General features: G+C 39.4%; 2 protein-coding genes across 3 annotated transcripts; both read right to left on the bottom strand.

The window, feature by feature from the left end:
* Positions 1 to 6392: 6392 nt before the first annotated feature.
* slc52a3-2a (solute carrier family 52 member 3-2a) lies at positions 6393 to 11897 on the bottom strand. The gene is made up of 4 exons (XM_003447201.3): positions 11784 to 11897; positions 8525 to 9550; positions 8092 to 8215; positions 6393 to 7957 (listed from the first exon to the last, which is right to left on the bottom strand). The coding sequence occupies exons 2-4, from the start codon at positions 9532 to 9534 to the stop codon at positions 7748 to 7750; spliced, it is 1344 nt and encodes a 447-aa protein (XP_003447249.1). The 5' UTR covers positions 9535 to 9550; positions 11784 to 11897; the 3' UTR covers positions 6393 to 7747.
* A 1739-nt stretch (positions 11898 to 13636) lies between these two features.
* LOC100711573 (solute carrier family 52, riboflavin transporter, member 2) lies at positions 13637 to 20648 on the bottom strand. 2 transcript variants are annotated; one of them, XM_005452819.3, is made up of 5 exons: positions 20406 to 20648; positions 16898 to 17762; positions 16691 to 16814; positions 14573 to 14809; positions 13637 to 14476 (listed from the first exon to the last, which is right to left on the bottom strand). In XM_005452819.3, the coding sequence occupies exons 1-4, from the start codon at positions 20533 to 20535 to the stop codon at positions 14600 to 14602; spliced, it is 1329 nt and encodes a 442-aa protein (XP_005452876.1). In that variant the 5' UTR covers positions 20536 to 20648; the 3' UTR covers positions 13637 to 14476; positions 14573 to 14599. The 2 variants fall into 2 exon arrangements, with proteins under 2 accessions (XP_005452876.1, XP_003447314.1); XM_003447266.4 differs by having other exon boundaries at positions 13683 to 14809.
* Between the last annotated feature and the right edge of the window lie 533 nt (positions 20649 to 21181).

Raw genomic sequence — 21181 nt, 5'->3', positions numbered from 1 at the left:
GTCCCTGTTTTGCTGTATTTTTGCAGAGCAGAAGTTGCATCTCCACCTTTCCTGTCCTCTTATGTTGGCTTCTTTTGTGACTTCTTGATTAAGTCCAGACACGGACCGCTGTGATCCTTTTACCAGTGCCGCTGAAGCTGCTGTAAGAAGGTGGTGTCGCTTTTTGCATGCAAGGAGTCACAAAAGCCTTCAGGATAAATGTCTCGCTTGCTGGCTCGGAGTTATCTACATGGGAGGGGCTGTAATCAGAGTTTCCTTGCTCTGAAACATCCTCTAAATCGTGAGAAGATCATGTTAGGCTCCACTTGTGTTGCTCTCATCACGGTTTGTGCATAAAGATCAACCTCAGCTGATATTTGCTTTAAAGCACTGGGTCGAATGCTGTTGTTGAAGGTAACTAGGTCATGTCAGTCATGTTCCAGGTTACACATCATATACAAATCAGGTTCCAAGAGTGTAGTCGTTTACATATGTTATGAATGAACTGAAATGAATGGAGGGCAAAGGGTGCCTTTTATTATGGTAAAAGTAAAATATGAACTCTAAAGAAAATTGCTCAGTAAAAATATCTGTAAAGAAAAAATTAGACTTCTCAAAGCTTGATACATTGCATGTGTGTTTTTTCTAAGTCAGAATTAAATTTAAGGAGTGAAATAGTGAGTGACAGTGTTTATAAGTTCTTTATACTGAGTCTTACTATAGTTGTCAGTGTGTTTATTTTACGCGTTCGTGATAAACACACACTTATATATAAATTGGGGCGTTCGTGATTCAAACGAGTACTTTTGCCAACTCGCAGTATTTTTTATTGTATTTATTTTAGTTCTAACAACCAAATGCAGTGTTTATTTTACATCCTGAATCCAAAATTCAGGGGGGGAAAGTGTTTGTAGTGTGGGGTGGATGCCCGGATGATTCTAGCCCTCAGTGAGTTAACATTTAGACCTTGGCTTCTTAAGTTATGAGAGTGCCAGTTTAGGAAGCCAACGTATGACTGAGGACCTTTTTTTGTTATTTTACAAGGAAAATGTTCCAGATTAATGTCTGCATCACCGATGTAGTGGTTCATAGCTGTTTAACCATTTTTGCGGTGGCATTTCTTGCCAACAGATGTATTCATCAGTGTTAGGAAGGTTATAAGGACTATAAAGGTCAAGGTGAAAATAAAGAGAAAAGCTCCTTTCTCCTTTGGGCGAACTTTGAGAAACCTGACCATTGACTGTATAAAAAGGTGGATGCTGTGAAGTCATTACTTTGTCCATTTTGAAGTTTGAACTTTAAGTTTATAACTGATGTATCTTCATTTATCTTCATTTTCTTGATCCACAAGTGACCATGACTGTATCTCTGTATCATCTACTTAAGTTACTTCATGTTCACTTGTACGCTATGTACATTATATATGTAATTTGGTGTGTGAAATTCAACACACAAACATATTTGCACCATTTGACTGTGACTGTTGTGCTAGCTGCTGAATTCTTCAACTGTAAAAACCAAAATTCAGTATTCAGTAACTTTAACAACATCACAACACAACTGTGTAGCTTGAACAAGCTCTATAGCTAGCTGCTGCTGACATCATTTACAGTACTAAAGATGAATGGAGCTTTGGTGTCTAAAAGTACCCAAAACCCACATTTTTAATGGCCATCAGGGGCAATCCAATGTGGCTGCAAAAAGACTTATAGTCCTATATATGTCTATGGGAAAACTGCCCACTGCCCTGAGGCCAGCAAGCACTTTCCCGATGAGTTTATGGACTAGCTTCAAGACAGTGAATAAAACAATAAGTCCCTTTTGTGAATTATGGTGATTCTAAGTGTCAACAATGAAGATTATCCACAGCTAACAACCTGTTCATATATGGTTTCACAGTCAATGCCACCTTCACTGATGACATCCAGTTTTGAAATGCAGATACTGATGTTATGGTGGCTGTGACCATCTTTTATGTGTCTTTTGTGATGGCTCAAAATGAACCAGTGCTTCCTTTCTTCCCACTACCTAGCCAAGACGGTGAAATACACAGTGTTCCTCATTTTTTTCACATGTACACAATAAAAGAACAAATCATGTAGTGAATGGAAGTGTGCGAGTGTGGTATTTTTGTGGAGGCAGAAGAGACGCCAGAGAGAAATTACCCCCTAACTTTAGTAAGCTTGGTTAGCGATGCACATTAACAGATACCTGCAAAGTAATGGGGACATAAAATACTAGAATAACCATCCAAACATGATTTCGCCTGATATGGGAACAGCGATGTTAAAATCACAGTGGCTACATCTCTCATATAGGCTACATTTATCACACTAACAGAGAAACGTCATTAATATAAAGTGACATGATATAACCAGAAAAAAGAGGATATCAACAGAGGGAAAGAAAAATATTGATACTTTTTACAACAAATAAATGTTCTTGGAATTATCAGAGCTCTTACATGAAAGCAGAAATCAATCCTGCAACCATTAACTCCCTGACTCGTCCAGTGTTAACCAGTATCTGCTCTTCATTAACAAATGTGTTTGATTGGAGCTAAAAATAAACAAATAAATAACATAACCATTCATTTCCACAGCTGAAACATTTGTGATGCAGCAACATAAAATGTATATTCAGAAAGAAAAATAAAAGTACTGTTCTGAGTCTTGTGTGATAACCTGTGTGCTCCTTATAGTTCTTTCACTGCAGCAGGCGGAGGATTTCTTTCTCAGTTATGGTCCACACTGACGCCTTGTGGTCTGTGGGATTTCTGCTTTGCCTAACACAATACATCTCAGCGCTCAGCTGCTGGTTTCTTTACATTTGTTTTTCCTTTATATTTGAGAATGTCACAGCCTGTAATGTCACAAACATCCTTCACACTCTGCCAGTAGGAAAATCAGGACGTGTTTTGCTTGGCTGCCTTTAACCCACTTGTCGGCTTTTAGGGAAATCAGGTGTCATTTGTACTGTGTGCGCTGTAAAGTCTGTCATTTTTGTTGGCCTTCAAGCAGCAGCTTTACACACCTGGTAAGCACAGACTTTGAGTTTCAGTGTTATTTTGTTGTCTGATTATATTCATAAATGTCATCTCATGTCATGTCTGTTGTCGTCTTCTTATTTAAGCCTTATTTTTAAAGAAAAAGTTAATAATACACAGATTTTTAAGGTCACAGTGTTACACCTGATTCTCAAAAATGCTTGTTTTTTGAAAACTCTGTTAGTACAGTGAAGATTCTCTTTTTTTTTTTTTATCTTTTTGAAGATCAAAGTCAATGAATAAAGTTGCATATGTTTTTTTTAATTTCCTGGTACGACAGCTAAGTTGAAACTGATGATGATTAAAACACATTTTATTGTACAGTAGGCATTTCTGTATTTATATAAAACCCTAGCATTTATATTACAACATATACACTTTTTGGTCTCTTTATTAGGTACATCTGTTTAACTGTTCTTTGACGCAGATATCTAATCAGCCAATCACATGCCAGCAACTTGTCGAAATGATCAAGACCATCCGCTGAAGTTGAGAAGAAAGGTGATTTAAATGACTCTGAATGATGCATGGTTGTTGGTGCCAGACACGCTGGTCTGCTGGTCTTTCCCCATGAACATTTCTGGAATTTACAGAGAATGGTTTGAAAATAATAATAATAATAATAATAATAATAATAAACTTTATTTATAAAGCACACTTAAAACCAAGAGTATGCCAAGGTGCTTAACAAGTAACATAGAGAATAAAAGGAAGATAATAGAAAAAGGACCAAAGCAAGTACTAGGTATGCAAACAGATAGCTCCCACTGATACATAGGAAAGCAGCAGATATAGAACAAACCAGGAATTAAATGAGCATAAAAGTGCATAATACAAATCATAAAAGAAATGTTAACTAGAGGGAAAGGCAAGACTGAATAAGTGGGTTTTTAGTCGTGATTTAAACAGTGCAATAGAATCAGAGGTGCGGATATCAAGAAGGGTATTCCACAGTACCGGGGCAGCCAGAGCAAACGCACGGTCACCCCGAGACTTCAGCCCAGATCTAGGTTGCGTCAGAAGTAGTTGAGTGGCAGATCTAAGTGTTCTAGCAGGAGTATGTGGCTTGAGAAGTTCACTAAGATAACTCGGTGCTAATTTATTAATAGTTTTGAACGTAAGGAGTAATATTGAAAATGAAAAGATATGCCTTGTTATAATAATTAAGGCAGTGCTAAAGGGAAGGAGAAGAGGGAGGAGGTTTCAACTGCATAGTGTGCTTAATAGTGTTTGGTGAGTGGATATGTAAAACATTTGAATCTTTAAACCTCTTTTGGCAGCTTTTCACTGATTTTTCTTCTCTCTGTTTTGAACTACAGTCTGGTAAGATGGAGAATTTATCCAGCAATGCCACGTTCAACTCCAGCAAAGCTGACCAATGTGTTTTTGCACCAACTCACATAGCAATTCTCTCACTGATTGACATCTTTACTTTTATCATCGGGGAAGCAGTGGCAGGAAAACTGCTGTGGATCATCTTCACATCCAAAAAGGCTATAGATATCCTCAATTGTAATTTAGCTCTCTTCCACACTGTGCATTATTTTACATCCTTTGTTCATTTAATTTTCCTGTTTTTGCTGCCACAGTACCAGATAACACTACTCAAGGTTTTGCTTACCTACACACAAACAGGAGGCGCATCAAGTTTGGTTTTCATATGCATGGAGAGATACATTGCTGTGGTTTACCCCACATCTTACCATCTGCTGAATAAATACAAATTCAGGGAGATGTGTGCTCTGACAGTGTGGCTCCTTACTGCAGTTGCTGTTTTCATAAGTAATCTAGTTAATATCCCCTCTCGGACAGATGTGGTATTAAGAACTATCCCACGTTTTCTGATGTTACTCAGTTGCGCAATGATGATCTACTTCAACAGAAACATCTTGATAACGCTCATGAAATCAGCACCAGAAAAAGATGAGCTGCATCCTGCCAAGAAAAGAGCCTTCCTAACCATTCGAGCTACCACATTCATCAACTTGTCATGTTATATTCCAACAACCATATTGCAAATGTTCATCTATCTGCATCAACCTGCATATGAGTGTTCACTAATACCTCTGTGTATGACATTATTGTCTATTGCAAGTCTCGGACATCCATTGTTTTACCTGTCAACCCAAAGGAAGCTGCGTCTCTGCTTAAAGAGAGAAATGAAAGCCAGATGACTGTCTATCAGTCCATTCTGGTCATTTAAACTCAAGTTAAGGGCATTTAGATAGATTGATAGACAGGTAGATGTATGGGAGGGAGATAGGTATAACAGTAAAGATGCAAAGAGCAGAAATAGTGAAAGTAGATACATTTAAATACCTGAGGTCAACCATCCAAAGCAATGGGCACTAGAGGGATGAAGATGGGAGTGCAGGCAGCGTGGAGTGGGTGGAAATGGGTGTTAGATATGAAAGAGGAATCTTTCAAGAGTGAAAGAGGTTTAAAAGATAGATGTCAGACCTGCTATGGTTTGGTTTACAGGAGTAAGCAGAATGGAAAAGATTAATAATTATTTCAGAGGGACAACTCAGTTTGAGTGCTTTGGAGACAATGTTAGAGAGGCTGTTTCCCGGAGGAACCTACCCAAGGGATTAATAAAGATCTATCTATCTATCTATCTATCTATCTATCTATCTATCTATCTATCTATCTATCTATCTACCTAGATTCAGTGCAATGAAAAAGGACATAGAGAAGGCTGTTACAGAGGAGGATGCTAAGGATAGAGTAAGATGAAGGCAGAGGTTACCTAAAGCAAGGCAAGGAGCTGTAAGAAATATTCTCAGCTCCTTATTTAGAAATGTCTTTCTGTTAGCAAATGCAGAGATTTGTTTTCAATAGGAGGCATTCTTTAAACTATTTAATGAACTGTGTGCTGTTTAATTGTTTTTTATATATTAATACACAATACACCGTGTGGGGTAAAATATTTTGTCTGTTAGTAACACAGGATGAATTTCAGAGTTGCTGTTCACCATAAATGTTCTTTTTTTGATTTGATTATGTCACAGCCTGATCTGTACTAATACTCACCTGTGTTGCTGACTTTGACAAGTAGAGAGGGAAAGCTGAATGATCAGATTTCAGTACTCACTATATTCATAAATGACTTTGTTCAGTAGTATAATATTTAATAGAACAGAAGTAATATTGTGCTGTTCCTGTACATTCACATGAAAATGGCCACAAGAAACTGTGTTGAGAGTCCTTCTGCTTTGCTTGCTGTTTTGATAATATCATGTAAATTTAGAGGAGCCGATATTTAAGTGTAGGTTGTCAGAATCATGTTGTATTTATAAGTTGTGTACTAAAATTAAATAAAAATCAGTTCATGTGCAGGTTGCTGAGAAAAGAGGTGAAAGCAAAGTTTTTTTAAAAAAGAAATTGTTGCTTTAATGTAATAATTATATGTTATTTATGTAATATTGTACACGGCATGACTAAAAAATGTTATTAAAAACCAATAAAAATATTACATTGCTTAATCATTACAGTAGTCACTACAATAAAACCACAAACTGAAGCAGTAAATGTGCTTCCATCTCTCTGGGACTAACTTTACTCCGTTAATTACACAGCAGCAGTTCTATTGGCGCTCTGCTCCTGCAAAAAAAACCCTCCTTCATTGTTAAAAGTAGTTTATAACTGGCAAGACTGAATGGTTTACAGCTGTTTGGCTCTGTCCTGTAACTCCTCCCTGTCCTCCTCAGAGCCGAGCCCCACACATTTCTGCTTCATAATAAACGCTGGTATTTTGATGAAACAGAGCAGAACTTCATGTGGAGAGTCAGAGGGGGAAAACAGGAGGATCCCAAACACCTACAATAGATGCATTTTGTTTCAGAGACAGCTAAGTTGGCTTTTACAGCCAGCCAGTGGATTTGCAGTGTTTTTGGTTTTGACCCACAAAAAATCGGTGTACAATAAGAAATTCTCAGTGTTTCTTGTTTCAGCACTTCCCACACATTTTATTTGACTTCTTTCTTGTGTCACAGCGCTCACATGCAAAATTGAAATGTCTCTCGAAATGCTGCTGGTAATAGAGCTGTGTCAGTGTGATAGATTGTCTGTGGGTTACGGTATCTAACAAGTACCTGATCATACGTCATCTGCATGATGTTTCTACACAGCATTCAGATCAGCTGTTACAGTACACACCGACAGGACCACACAGGCCCAGCAGTTTGTAGCAGAAGAGTTCACCGAGATGGTTCAGAGATAAGTAGCTCACACATCAGGTCTGCTGGCTTTTGGCTGCTAATTTGCGCTGCAGTCGGCAAAATAATGGTTATTATTTAAATTAGTGCATGGATCACCTGCTGAACACCCGTACGCACTTCTGTGTGATTGTGGCTAAGTTGCCCCATTTAATATGGCTCAAAGTTTGTTATTATCCCCGCTTTTAAACATCATTTATAGCGCACTGCTCATGCTCCAGAACAGTGAAAATCCCAAAACTGTTATCAGACAGAAGATCAGCCGAACTAACTGAAATAAGATTCTGGCATTCAGACTAACTCAGACTAACTAGCTCTGCTGACCTGTCCCACGTGACCTAAAGCTGTTCAAATTACATAAATGAACATCATACTTATCAATACATGCATACATGTACTCGTTGGATAGCAAAAGCAGGAATATATAAACTGATTTTCCTCATTTCACTCACAAACATGCGAGTCATTACTGAGTCTGTTTCCAGTGTCTTCTTTGTGACTTCATTCAGGAGCATTTTGTGTTGCACGGGTCTCCGGATGAAAAGTAGTCGTACACACTGACCAGAGGAAACATGGTCACAGCTCCCAGCAGAGAGCCCAGCTGCACTACAGCTCCACACCACACGAGGGCGCTGTGGCCTTCATCACGAAGGATCACCCCAATTATCACCTTCACATAAGACAGCGTGAGAATAAAGAGGACCCAGGCCAACACCTGTGGAAGAGAAGTAGGTGAGTGCTGCTGTGTATAAGCTTTTCTGCTTAGCACAAGGTAAAGAAGTGCAACTTGTCTCCCAGCAGGAAACACTGTTAATCGTTTAAGTAACAGAAGTCTACCAGTGCACTCACAATGATAACACCACCTGAAGTATCATTAACCAGCAGTGGGCATGGACTCAGCACTGCCATGATCATTATATAAACTCCAACTCCAGTGCCAATCACTGTGAGGGCTCCCATGAACAGCAGGGATCTGTGAAATGAAACAAATGACAGATGCTCTAAGGTTGATATAATGTGGCACAAACATGTGAAACTGTGGGGGAGGGGCTAAATGAACTATAAAGGAATTTGACATTAGTTGTGCTTAAACAGAGAAAAAGCTAAGTAGCATTAGAAAAATATAAAAGTGTCTCCTGTAAGAGCATTTAAGCAAGTTTTATTCAAACATTTTCTTTTTCCATTATTTTTGCATTAAAAACTATGGAGAATATGAAAGAGTGCTGAAAGTTTATTATCATTTTAGCATTTACCTTGTTAAAATTGCCAATGGCACACTTACCTGATTGGTAAGAACATGGCGATGAAGCACGCCAGAGGGTTGGACAACGCAGCTAAACTGGCCGACAGGTGGTAGGCGTTGTTCCCGTATGGCATGCACGAGTAGGACTGCACCGAGGGAAGAACCGTGTTGCTCAGAGCGTTCACCCAGGCCAGAATCCCAAAGATATAAAACACCTCCATCCAGCTGTAAGAGCCGGTGCCAAAGCTGCTTCTGGGCTTCTGGTTTTCTGGTCTGTAAGGATCCATCATCGGCTTCTGCTCGACCAACTCCCTGTTTTTTGTTTTTTGTTTCACTCCGTTGGTGTATTTGCTGTTTGGCTGCTCCCTGGCCACAGATGGATGGTAGTTCAGGAGCAGGAAAGCCCCCAGGCACACCAGCATCATGGCGCTGAGGAAGAAGAAAAACACCTCAGTCGAGAAGTTTGCAGGCTGATACTGGGCCTGGAGGTCAGAGGTCACTGAACCGTTGGGAATGTTGAGGGTGTAGTTCACAGACTGTGTGCTGTTTATGCAGTGGACGAGCCCTACACCTTGGATCAAAGCCACAAGAGACGGCAGCAGGCCACTCACACCCTCCCCGATGTAGTAGGTGGTCAGATACTGAGACTTGAGACGCATCATGAAGGGCAGGAAGGTGACGGAGGAAGTGCAGTCAACAGCAGCGAGGAAGAAAGTTAAAACAAGGAGAGGCACGCTGCGAGCCACACCTGCTACAACCACAGTCTCCTTCCAGAAGAATCCCAGCAGGAAAGTTGCTACAGTGCCCAGGCCGATGATCACATATATGACAGCTGTCTCGTTCAGAGCGCCTGGTCGGAAACGATGCATCAGAGTGACGAAGAGAGGCCCGATGTTGGCCATCTGGATGATGACTGAGAGGTAGGAGGGCAGGTACCAAGCCTCCGGGATCTGGGGGACAATCAGAGGCAGCTCCACCCACAGACCATTGATGGAGACCCAGGAGCCCATACCGAACAAACATGCCAACAGGTGAGTGAGAAGGGACATGTTGCCAGGTGGGTTTCTAGAATGAGACAAACAAGATGTTTAAAGTAGACCTTACTTATTTTATCTATAATGAAATCTCATATTAAACAATAAAATTTGTTGACACAGAACATTAGCTGTTGTGTTTCATTCTAGCTTATTTAACAAATAGACCTCAAATCTAAACTGCTGCCTTTTCTATCCACGCTCTTAAAGGTTTTCTGGGTTCAGCACCTAGAATTCCGAAATGATGTAAGGATATCTGTAATCACTCATATTATAAATTATATAGATACTATATAATATATGTATAGATGATTTACTCTACACAGGGAACATTATTAATGAAAAAAACATAATAAAATCAGGAAGGAACGTCTCAAAAACTGCATTTACCATAGTGGACACCTCAGCCTAGCTCAGAATTGTCCCCATATACTCTAATGTTAAACTATAGCTCTTATACAGTGTCATGCAGTATTGTGCAAAAGTTGTGCTTGAAAAATGGGCAAAGGTGGACTGATCATCTAATTGCTCTTTGGTACCATAATGCTATTTTGTCTCTGTTGTGTTGTTGATATATTTCATAGATTCAAGTAAAGAAACGAGAACAAATGATGTGTTTTTGCGATAGCCTGCTAGTAACAAAGTGCCTAAAGATACAAGCTAAAAATGGTTCTTTGCTAACTTGGCTGTGTTGCAAAGCCAAATCACTGGTTCATCCTTTGATGTTTGTTTTTTTTAATGCATGAATGCATCATAGGTCTAGGACTGTACTGAAGATTAGTGAAAAACCAGCCAATGTCCAGAGAAAAAAGACCTGCAGAAAATTTGGAGAATTATTGCTCAAGACCACTTTAAAAATTACAAGTCTGACTGCTTGGAAGCAAAATGCAGAGAAATGACCCAAGACTTCTTTTTTTTTTAAGACACAGTGATTTTGGCCTCTGTGGGTTATTTTCCTCTTCATAACAACTATAACAGTGGTGATTTTTTAATAACCTATTTATTTGAATATTGATGAAGTCTGAAACTGGGACCTTTGCTTTCTTGAGTGTATTGCACTCATTGAGCTGGACCCCTTGAATGTGTTTGTGCCTTTTAGAACGTTTTTCATTAAGTTAATATAATATGGACTAATACATGTATGCTTTTTTAGTCTTGTATTTTAGTTTGTTACTTAGCACTAATTAGCAGGCTTCTGTGGCCTGTGATGCACCCTCATGGATAAACCCCTGCCTTACATTTAAAGATGCAAATGCCTCCCTCAGCATAACAGAGTACAATACAGTCTGACTGTAAATGTCATATATTTGCTTTTATTTGTCGCCTGGCTTTGTGAAAAAGAGGTTTTACTGTTTTTCACAGGCAAGCTTTAAGGTGTTGAGGTTCATAAACTAAATGCATTTGAACTCAGTTGTGCAGATGATGTCTAAAACCATCAGAGGCGATTATTAGTTCATTATATGGTGGGGACAAAAAGTTTAACCATAAAGTGTTAAGACTTGGTTTGAGGTTATGATTAGGATCAAACTTGGCAAGCAGTGGTTCCAGTTAAAGTAATTCATGGCCTTTTATGTTTATTTGACTGTTCCGATAGCTCTCATGGAGAAAATACTTGGAAATAAAGAACTGGAAATAATTAAACTGAATAAAACCATAAGATTCCAGATCTGATAATGTGTCACCATCATGAAGCATCCCAGTAAAGGTCCAGCACTTAACTACTGGGCTAATGTTTACTCCTATTTTAAGGATCTTATCTTTTCATTGCTGTGCTATAAGCCATTGTTTTATTCAGACAGTCACTTCTGTGAGATGGAACAAGTTACATGCAAAGTGCAGCGTATAAGAAGATGTTTTAATAGTCTGGCTTAAATCTGAGTCAGATATGAAGCATACAGCAAAGAAAACACGACCACCTACCGCACTGTGATCTATTACATAACCTGAGAAAACATCTGACCAGTGCATTGTTTATTTAAACAGAAACTTCATGCAGTGGAGACACTGATCAAAGAAACTGTAAAATAATAGTTTGAAACCACTGCTAAGTGCTACAACAGACAGTCCTCCAAGTCCCTGAATTTGTTCCTTTACCTCATGAACAGATTTTTTTTTAAGTCAAATAGTCTCAAAATAAACTATTCTGAATAAATGGCTATGTACATAATACAAAATAAATAAATTAAATTAAATTATGTTTTTTAAAACAATTTTTACATACTTTCAACATTAAAATCCGAATATATATCGCTGCAGATACTCACAGGCAGTTTGGTGGAGTTGTTTGAAGAACTCTGCAGACACAAAGAAAAGAAGCCAAAGTCCTGCTCAGTAAACTGTGTGTGTGCGTGTGTGTGCGCCAAAGGATTAAATCCTGCTTGGGGCGAGTGGGTGTGCGAGCACGTAACCAACCATGACACACGTTGGGTTAACTGATCATTGTCCTAAATTTACATATCTTCACTGTCAGGGCTTTTGCATCATCACATGTTAGGATTTTAAGTCACAGCAACTGTTTCTTTTGCCTTGAAGCAATCATTGATTCGGCACTCAAGAATCTACAGAATTCATTAATTCTGCTTAAGGGGATCATGGGAGCAGAGGGGAAAATGGGCGTTTACGCGGCTGAGTTATAAAAACTGCTTGAAAAACGAATGTTGTAACTTTATGTAATAAGGCGGTATTTGCTCATTTTATTCATCAGCTGATTTTCTGATATTAATATAAAGCCAGGGTTCTCAAAGTGGGGCCCACGAGAAAAAGGTGGCCCATGGCAACACTTTATGTGGTCTTTGGGAAAAGCAAGGGAAGAATGCACTCTACTGTACACTCATTTCATTTATCTACAAGTCATGCATTACAAAGGGCTGGAGGATGAGAAGGGAGCCTTTAAACCCTGCTTTAAAGGAACCGCTTTACATTTGCACACACCAACGTGAATGCCTCTCATCCTTCAGCTGTTAAAACCACAATCTGGCTTTTTTAGTAGCTTCAGGTTTATTTCACATTTTGAAATGAAATCATTTCAGTGGTTAGTATTATTACTGTTGTAATTTTTCCCAAGCAGCTGGTGGTGGCATCAACAGGAGTTGAATTAGATAAATTATTAAAGATGGATGGCCAGACGATAGTTAGAAGCTGCGTGTGAATTAAGTGCGTGACAGGTTCATGAATTGACACTGGATGGATGTTATATGTCCAAACCTGGTGGGGAAAAGGGATAATCCCTCCACACCACTGCAGCAGTTTACTGACCAAAGGAGCAAAATGCAACATTGTATAACTGGACACCTGATTTACTGAATTTGACCAACGTACTTTCTTTATTTGGCAAAGTGAATGTGGATAAAAGCTCAAAGCCATCAGCTGTGTGCCTATAAAATATGGAAATAAATTTCAAGTCACTTTAGTATTCTTACATTGTTAAAATAAATGTTTCATTGCAGTTATCCAGTGTTCTACTTTACAGTCTGTTTTGTATTTTTGTTTTCACTGCTGTTCTGTAAGTATCTGCGGACAGGATGGCGGCTTCCACAGGCGAGCGCTGCAAATCTGTAGCAGCCAAAGAGGTTACACACCTTTTTCACACACACACACACACACACACACATTTTTCCCTTGGCAACTGGTGATTGTCTCAAACCCTGTGTGACTGAAGCCTAATGTTAGCTACTGTCTCTACAACTATGCCAGATGTGCAAATTATTTTAGAAATGATGTTTATATATGGCACAAAGACATTTAACATTTTAAAAGTTGACTGCTTCATAGTCACACAACATATGAGTGTAGATGACTTATGTTTAAAAAAAAAAAACCCTTTCCAGAATAAACTGCAAGCTCAAAAATACAAAACACAAAAACCAAACTATCCTCAATACTGATATTTTAAAACAACAAAGAGCAGTTTTACCCATGAACAGTTTTATTCATAACATTGTTATACAAGACAATGTAAAAAGAAGAATAAAACAAGATCCATGAATTACATAAATGGCAAATTCAATCCATTTGAAATTACCAAATAACATTTCATTGGTATTAAAACAAAAGCCCAGAATTACATCGAAATCCTCAAGGCAGCTTAACAGATGTTCTTCCTGTGTAAGCTGAAGAGTTTAATAAAGCTGATGCGGTGTAGCAGCATGGTTAGTAAAATGACATTAACTGCATGTCAAAGACGCAAAATCATTAGTTTAAGGACTTAGAAAAAAAAATTCCTTGTTCACTGATCAGTGACTGTCAGGCATGTATCGTTCCCTTAAGATAACATTATCCCAAATGTCAAGTAAACTTAAATCTAAAGAAAACTTTCCATCCATTTCTTCCACTTATCCAGGGCCAGTTTGCAGAGGCAGCCGCCTAAGCAGAGAAGCCCAGACCTCCCTCTCCCCAGTCGCCGCCTCCAGCCTGCCCAGGAGAACACCAAGGTGTTCCCAGTTCCCAGAGTGGATCTGACTGCAAAAACTTACTTCAATATAAATTCTACCATTTTCATGAGGAGCTTAACAGAAAATCATAATCTGTTTAAAAAAAATCAATTCATGGCATAAAAAGGAGGTAGCAAAACATCTGAATATAAAATAAAAAATGAATGCTGCCTTTCTACAGTGAAAGACTGTAGTTATTGAATCATTCGGTTCAGGATCAGTACATGAGGACGAACAAGTTAGCCGTTGTGTCTGAGTGCAAAAAACCTTTCACATGATACTTGTGATGGGAAAAGTCCATCAGCAGCTCCTCTGCTGCGATAAACAACCTGAACTACAAAGGTTCATTATAAAAAACACAAAGCACTTCAGAGGTTTTACAGCATCATATGCATTTTACGTCCCCCGTGGCCAATCCTGCAACACAATGCTCCCATTATTGGGGAATGTTTTTACTTCCACAGACTTGAGACCTCTGAATCAGGAGAGGTTGCCTCATGTGAGGCATGATCCTCAAGAAGAAGTAGCTGCAAGAAATACACATTACATCTTTCAGGAACCACAAAAACAGAATTCATTTGGCCATTTCCCATGTGGAAGGAACGAGAGGTGTGTGCGCTTACAGAAAAACTGCACTGATTTCACTCCTGCTAACTGCATTCTTGGACACATTCTTGGCCTCTGGTGAACACGTTGTAGATGTTCACCAGAGGAAACATGACGAGAGCTCCTATAAGAGAGCCGGCCTGGATGGAGATGCCACACCACAGCAGGGCGGCGTGACCCGCCTCGTGAAGCAACGTACCGATCACCACCTTCAGATAGGAAAAGGCACCAGTGAAAATAATCCAGGAGATGACCTGTAGGGGGCACAAATGGGCAGGTGAAATCAGTGAAGGATATTAGCAGATTTAAAAACAGAAGAAAACGTGATGGGACTGAGGGAGTGTGGGCCTCTAAAGATCTGTTGTAACTCCTATACACTCCTGTCTACAATTCTGTCTGCTTATAAAGGCATTTGGATTCATTTTCAGAGGTAAAGTTGTACCAATGTACTGTTTTGCTTCATAAATTACACTGACTGAGGAACTGGGTGCATGTGAGTGTAATTTACACTCCTATAATCACCGATCGGCACATCAATAGAACCTGCTCCAAGTATCATTACTGAGCAAGCAACAAGATTTCACTGATTGTGAGGTTTTATGACACTAAAGCAGCTAGCAGGCTATATTTAAAGCTCACTATAAAGATGGGCTATTATTCTCAGGAAGCTGTCATTAGTAGACTTCTTAATTACGACTATTAAAGGTCAGAAAAGTATTCAGTACAAGTTCAGGGGTAAAATTTAAAACAACTTTTATACAAGATGTATCACAGCAAAAAATGCAATGTGATGACTATATATAGGAAAAATGTTTAAATAAATAAAAACATGCAGAAATGTTAAATATGAAGTGAAAAAAATCTCTTGGGATTTTTGATTCTTAAACACAAAGACAACTGATCATTCTGTACTAAATAATGCAGGTCTGCAACCAAAAAACTGCATAAGATTTTTGCCTGTTTCTTATAGATTTTCACTGAAACCAGGAAAAATATCTTTAAAATTCCATCACGTCAGTTTTTTAGTTTAATTATGTGTACAATTTCCCTTTTTAAACTGAAATCTGGTGTCTTATACTTGAGTCAAAAAAACATATCCAATAATGATTTCTTACATTAATTTAATATTTCTAAGCGTGAGACTCAAGAGAAATGCAAGTAGAAAATGTGAGGAATTGAGGGGGGTCAGTAGGAGGGGGAGGGTACGGTGGGTTTGGCGGTGTGAGGAGCTCAGATGATCACGTCCCAACAGGTTTATTTTGTTCATAGCGAAAGGTAAGAAATCTCAGAAAAATTATGCATGGTTAATTTTAATAAAATATTGATTTTTTTCATCGCTGTTGTGCTTTTTTAATGTAAACTCCTCATGTTTTGCAAAACTGTACATGATAGAGGGAAGTGGAGATCATTTTTGGATTCAGCACCATAAAAAAACATAAAATTTAACAAAAATATCCCATGCAGCTGAATTTTTTTATTATTTTTTTTGCAGACCTGCATAATCAAAGGCTCTATGAAGGCACTCTTTAACCTTAATATTTCTAGTTCCTAGTTTGCTCTGATGTAGCGGTTTGTACATTCACCTAAAAAGGAAAAGATCCTCAGGGAGGAGACACAAATCCCTTTGAGGATTGAATCAGAAAGGGCTTGATGACATTCCCTAAAAATACTAGTATAAATGTGGGAATTCGTTTTCTTTCTTTATATAAAATCAGCTTTATTTTTATTTATCATGCCCATTTAGAAATATTTATCCATTGTTTTTATACTATAGATATTAACTAATACAAGATATTTTAGCTTGAAATAAGTGAAAAAATCTGCCAATGAAACAAGTGAAAATTGTCTAGTTTTTTTCTAGTTTTAAGATTTACTGTCTTGAAACAAGTTCCTTTAGCTTACTGAAATGTTGCCCTTTAGCTGATTCTGTCTTATTTTAAGTGTAATGAGATGATTTTGACTAGAAATAAGACAAATACTCTTGGTAAGATTTTGAGTTTTTGCAGTGTAATAAACACAACATCTACTCTTTGTTCAAAGTTGTGTTTGTGGCTGCGTACGACATTTTCAGGATGTGTCTCAGCCTCCTTGACGGGATGTAACACCCCAGCCCAGAAATAAATGAGTCCACTCACCACTAAAGCCACACCAGCATGGCTTCCTAGGAGCGGCGGGCAGGGGCTGAGGGCCGCTAACGCCATGAGATAAGCAGCAAATACGCCACCCACCAAAGCCAAAAATCCCAGAGGTGTAGAGGATCTGCAAGAGACAAGTTTTCATGAGAAGAAGTCTAAATATAACAATGAAATCTCACAAATAAATCTTTATTTCTGTGTTCTCACCTGAGGACAACGAACATGGCCAGAAAACACGCTACGGGATTCGCTATGTTTCCAAGGACCACAGAGAGGTGGAAGGTCATGGTGCCATAGGGCAGGCAGGAGAAGCTCTGCACAGATGGGAGGACTCCATTGGTGAGGGCGTTGGAGATGGCGAGCAGCACAAGCAGGAAGATGTTTCGTGGTGTCCAAAATGTCTGAGCCGGTGGCTGTTCCTCCACCTGCACCTGCTCCTCAGACACTGGCGTCCCTCCGTTGTACAGCCGGTGCGTCTCTTCTTCATCCTTTGCTGCTGCACCACTGTCAGACTCCTGCGGTGGCGGTGGCAGTGAACCCTGCTGTGACTCTGACGGTCTTCGCGTCAAAGCCAGGAAACTCAGAGCAGAGATCGACAGCATCACAAACAAGAACCAGAAGAAATTCTGGGCGGGAAAGTTCTCTTTTAAATACTCTGGTTTCACTGTGCCGTTCACAGTTTTACACTCCAGCTTGCCAACACCTTGTCCCAACGCCACAATACAAGGGAACAAGGCGCTGAAACCCTGACCAATGAAGAAAGTGCGGATATACTGAGGTGGGTACCGGAACATGAAAGGCAGAAAAGTCACGTTGGACGTACAGCAAACAAACGATAACACAAAAGTCAAGACCAGGAACGGTACGGATCTCTGCTCTCCTGCCACCGTGACAGTGTGGCACCAGAAGATGGCCAGAAAAGCGGACGCCACCACTGCCAGTATCTGGATGCAGTGGATGGCGAGGCGTTCGTTTAAGTGCCCAGGGGCACAGTGGTGTGTGATGGTCACTGCTATTGGTCCCAGGTTCCCAAATGCTATAAGCACTGAGAGGTAAGCAGGCAGGTTCCAGCCTAAAAGAGAAGCAAAACAAACAAGTTAAAGTACTAAGATCTCAATAAGAACACATTTTTACAATTTGGTTTAATAAATGTGTTTTGATTCTTTTGAATTCATATTTGCGTTCTTTTAAAAAAAATAAGGACACCACATTATTCTGCTGATCTTAAGGTGCTTTTTAAAAACAATTTTGTGCATGTATGTTTCTATTAAACGATGCTAATCTGTTTTTATTGCATCGAGAGTTATTTTGTTATAGAGTGATACTGTGACCTACTCCCTGAGTACACAGTAAGTTCAATATTGTGAGTTTGCTGCCCTCATCAGGCAGTAAACTCATAATAAAATAACTGGTATTCACTATGCGTTTGTTTGTGGTTTCTTGTTAACGAAAAGGTGTCCTTTGGATAACCACAAAGACATTGAATGCCTATAAACAACAAACCTCTGACCAGTGAAAGTGTAAGTAAGCTGCCAGTCTGACAGAATATTAGCCACTTTCAAACATAACGGCAACACAGGAAATTCGTAGTTTGCGTTTTTTGGTTTGTTTTTTCAGATTGGCCCCAATATGTGTCAAACAGAGGAATGCATTTGTGAAAATTTTACCCAATCAAGATGACACTTAGGCTGTAATAAAGTTTAGTTATAACTAATATGCAGCTGTGTAACATTTATTAAAAACCGCGGTTATGTTCACACCTCAGTTTTGACTTTGAGTGGATGAATAATTAAACAATTTGTTTAAAAAAAACTAAACAAACATAGACCTGGTCTCTTGATCATGACTGGGTCATAAAACTCCTACAAATATGCCATGCACCCACTCAAGTTTTCCTATAAATATCACCCCACGATGAAGCACTTAATTATGACAGTATATCGTTGGGTTAATATACTGATATTATACATTCACCAGTCACTTCACCATGCAAGTACTGGGTTGGATCCCTTACTGCCCTTAGAATTCATGCATGCTGGAAACATTTCTCACAGAGTTTTGGTCCATATTGACATGATAGGATCACACAGCTAATGCAGATTTGTCAGCTGCACATCCTTGACGAGAATCTCCACCACATCCCAGATGGACTCTCTTGCACTGGGATCTGGTGACTGGAGGCCATTAGAGTACAGTGAACTCACTGTCATGTTCAAGTAAACAGTTTGAGATCATTTGAGCACTGTGACATGACGCATGACTCGTCAGAAGATGGGTACACTGTGGTCATAAAGTGATGGACACGGTGAGCAGCAATACTGAGACTGTGGCATTTAAATGATGCTCAGTTGGTACTAAGAGACCCAAACTTTGCCAAGTAAATATCCCCAACCTTATTACACCAGCAGCCTCATTGATGCAAGGCAGAATGGATCCATGCTTTCATGTTTTTACACCTAAGTCGGACCCTATCTTTCAGATGCAGCAGAAATTGAGACCCATCAGATGAAGAAACATTTTCCAATCTTCTGTTGTCCAGTTTTTTTTTTACCCTATGTGAATTGTAGACTATTCCCAGACAACAGGAGTATCATCCAATGTTGTTTTGGCTGCTGTAGCTCACCTGCTTCAAGGTTTAAAGTGTTGTGCAGCTGCTGAGCTACACAGTGGACAGCTTTTCACTTTTGAACCATTCTCTGGAAACTCCAGAGATGTTCATGGGGAGACTTCCAGTAGATAAGCAGTTTCAATTCAGTGACACCAACAAAGGCACTTAAATCATCTTTTTTCCTCCATTCTGATTCTCAGTTTGAACTTCAACATCACTTTTACCATGTTTACATACCTGAATCCAATGAGTTGTTGCTATGTGGCTGGCAGCTGAACAGGTGTACCTAACAAAGTAACCACTGAGTGTACATAGGTAAATGAGTAAATCTATAGGCACCATTTGGTTTGCACCAGGCAATGTGGAAAAATAGTAAAGTATGCAAAATTGCAGTTATAAGTAAACAAACATCTAAATATATACAACGTGGCTTCAGAAAAATAATGGAATAATAAAGCTTACCTTTCAATCTATTACTATTTTATTATTTACCTGACAAACGTATAAAGAAGCAATTTGGTAAAACATAGTTAAAATGTGCAGAGTAATCTCTAAACTTGTAACTGTGCACGGCCACAGCTGTTGTACAGATCATCTGTTATAGTTATTTTTCAATTTTGGTGGTGAAAAGTTCCAAAAAAATCAAATTATAGAGACCATGGAGTAAATGTCGGGCCTCAGAAATAATAGTTTAAATGTATAACACTGAAGCATTTCAATGTTAATGCAGGAGTTATAACTACATAACATTGGATATAACGGCCTATAAAATATACTGGAGATAATGATGACAGGTTTAGCAGTTTAGTATGTGAAGTCTAAACCTGCACATTAACAACAGCTCAGGAACAAATTAAGTAAGAGCGCGATCTCTTAAAACGCTCGAAAACACAACTACATTTGAACGCTACACCTAACCAATTTTGAATGCAAAGACTGATAATGTAACAATTGGGTTGAACTAGCTGTTATTGTTCACCACCGCCTCCAGAGCCTATATAATAAAACCAATGAACTCAAATAACGTGTAAACGCTGTGAGGGATTAGTAGGGGAAAGGTCAGAGCGGGGAAGCGTGGGGTTGTTGGTGGAGCTTCCTACAACCTACCTTCGGGCAGCACGCCGACAATCACCGGGAGCTCGACCCACAGACTGTTGACAGAAATCCAGGAACCCATGGCGAACAGAGCCATGAGCCCGTGGCTCACCGCGGCGCTATTCCACCACCCGCCGGACATGGTCGCGCTTAGTCCGGCTAATTTAACAGAGAAACGCTAGTAAAACGCTCAGCTTGTGTCCAACGTGTTCCTCCATACGTCCCTATCTGGGACTCGAAACAGAGGACGCTTACGCAAAGTTCCTCCCCTTCGGCTGCCTTCGGGGCCGCTCGGAACTTTAATAATCAGTTTAAATTTTTTCATTTCGGCTTTTACGTGTTTCAATTTTGCATTTTTTCAAATTAAGCAAAGCACACATTACACACTAGGTTCGCCGCCAAGTTGTATCGTGAATTGTAAAGGCGGTTTATGACCTCTAAGTCATTTTTAATTACCGCACTCTGGTATGCTGCCATTTCCTACAGCACCGCGTGTTTTCCCTATTCTTACAGTGGTTCTCTGACACATACAAGCTCCTGCTTTTAAAGCAGCGTTTAATATAACACATTTGGAGCGTATTCATACGCGATAAGGAATTCTCTACATTCCGACAACAGTGAAGGCACCATCTTGAACAGCCTTGGAGTTCTCTCGTTTGCGATCCAGCGGGCAACTCACAGACGGCTCATTGTAAACAACTGTTACCTTTAAAATAATTAAAGGGGGGTTACTTGTTTTTTTGTGGCAAGTTAACACTGATTGTTGCTTAAATTGCGACACTATCTCC

The sequence above is a fragment of the Oreochromis niloticus genome, linkage group LG22, assembly GCF_001858045.2.
Source record: "Oreochromis niloticus isolate F11D_XX linkage group LG22, O_niloticus_UMD_NMBU, whole genome shotgun sequence".
Taxonomy (NCBI): Eukaryota; Metazoa; Chordata; class Actinopteri; order Cichliformes; family Cichlidae; genus Oreochromis; species Oreochromis niloticus.
Note: the sequence above shows the minus strand (reverse complement) of the source record. Positions and strands in the feature narration are given on the sequence as shown.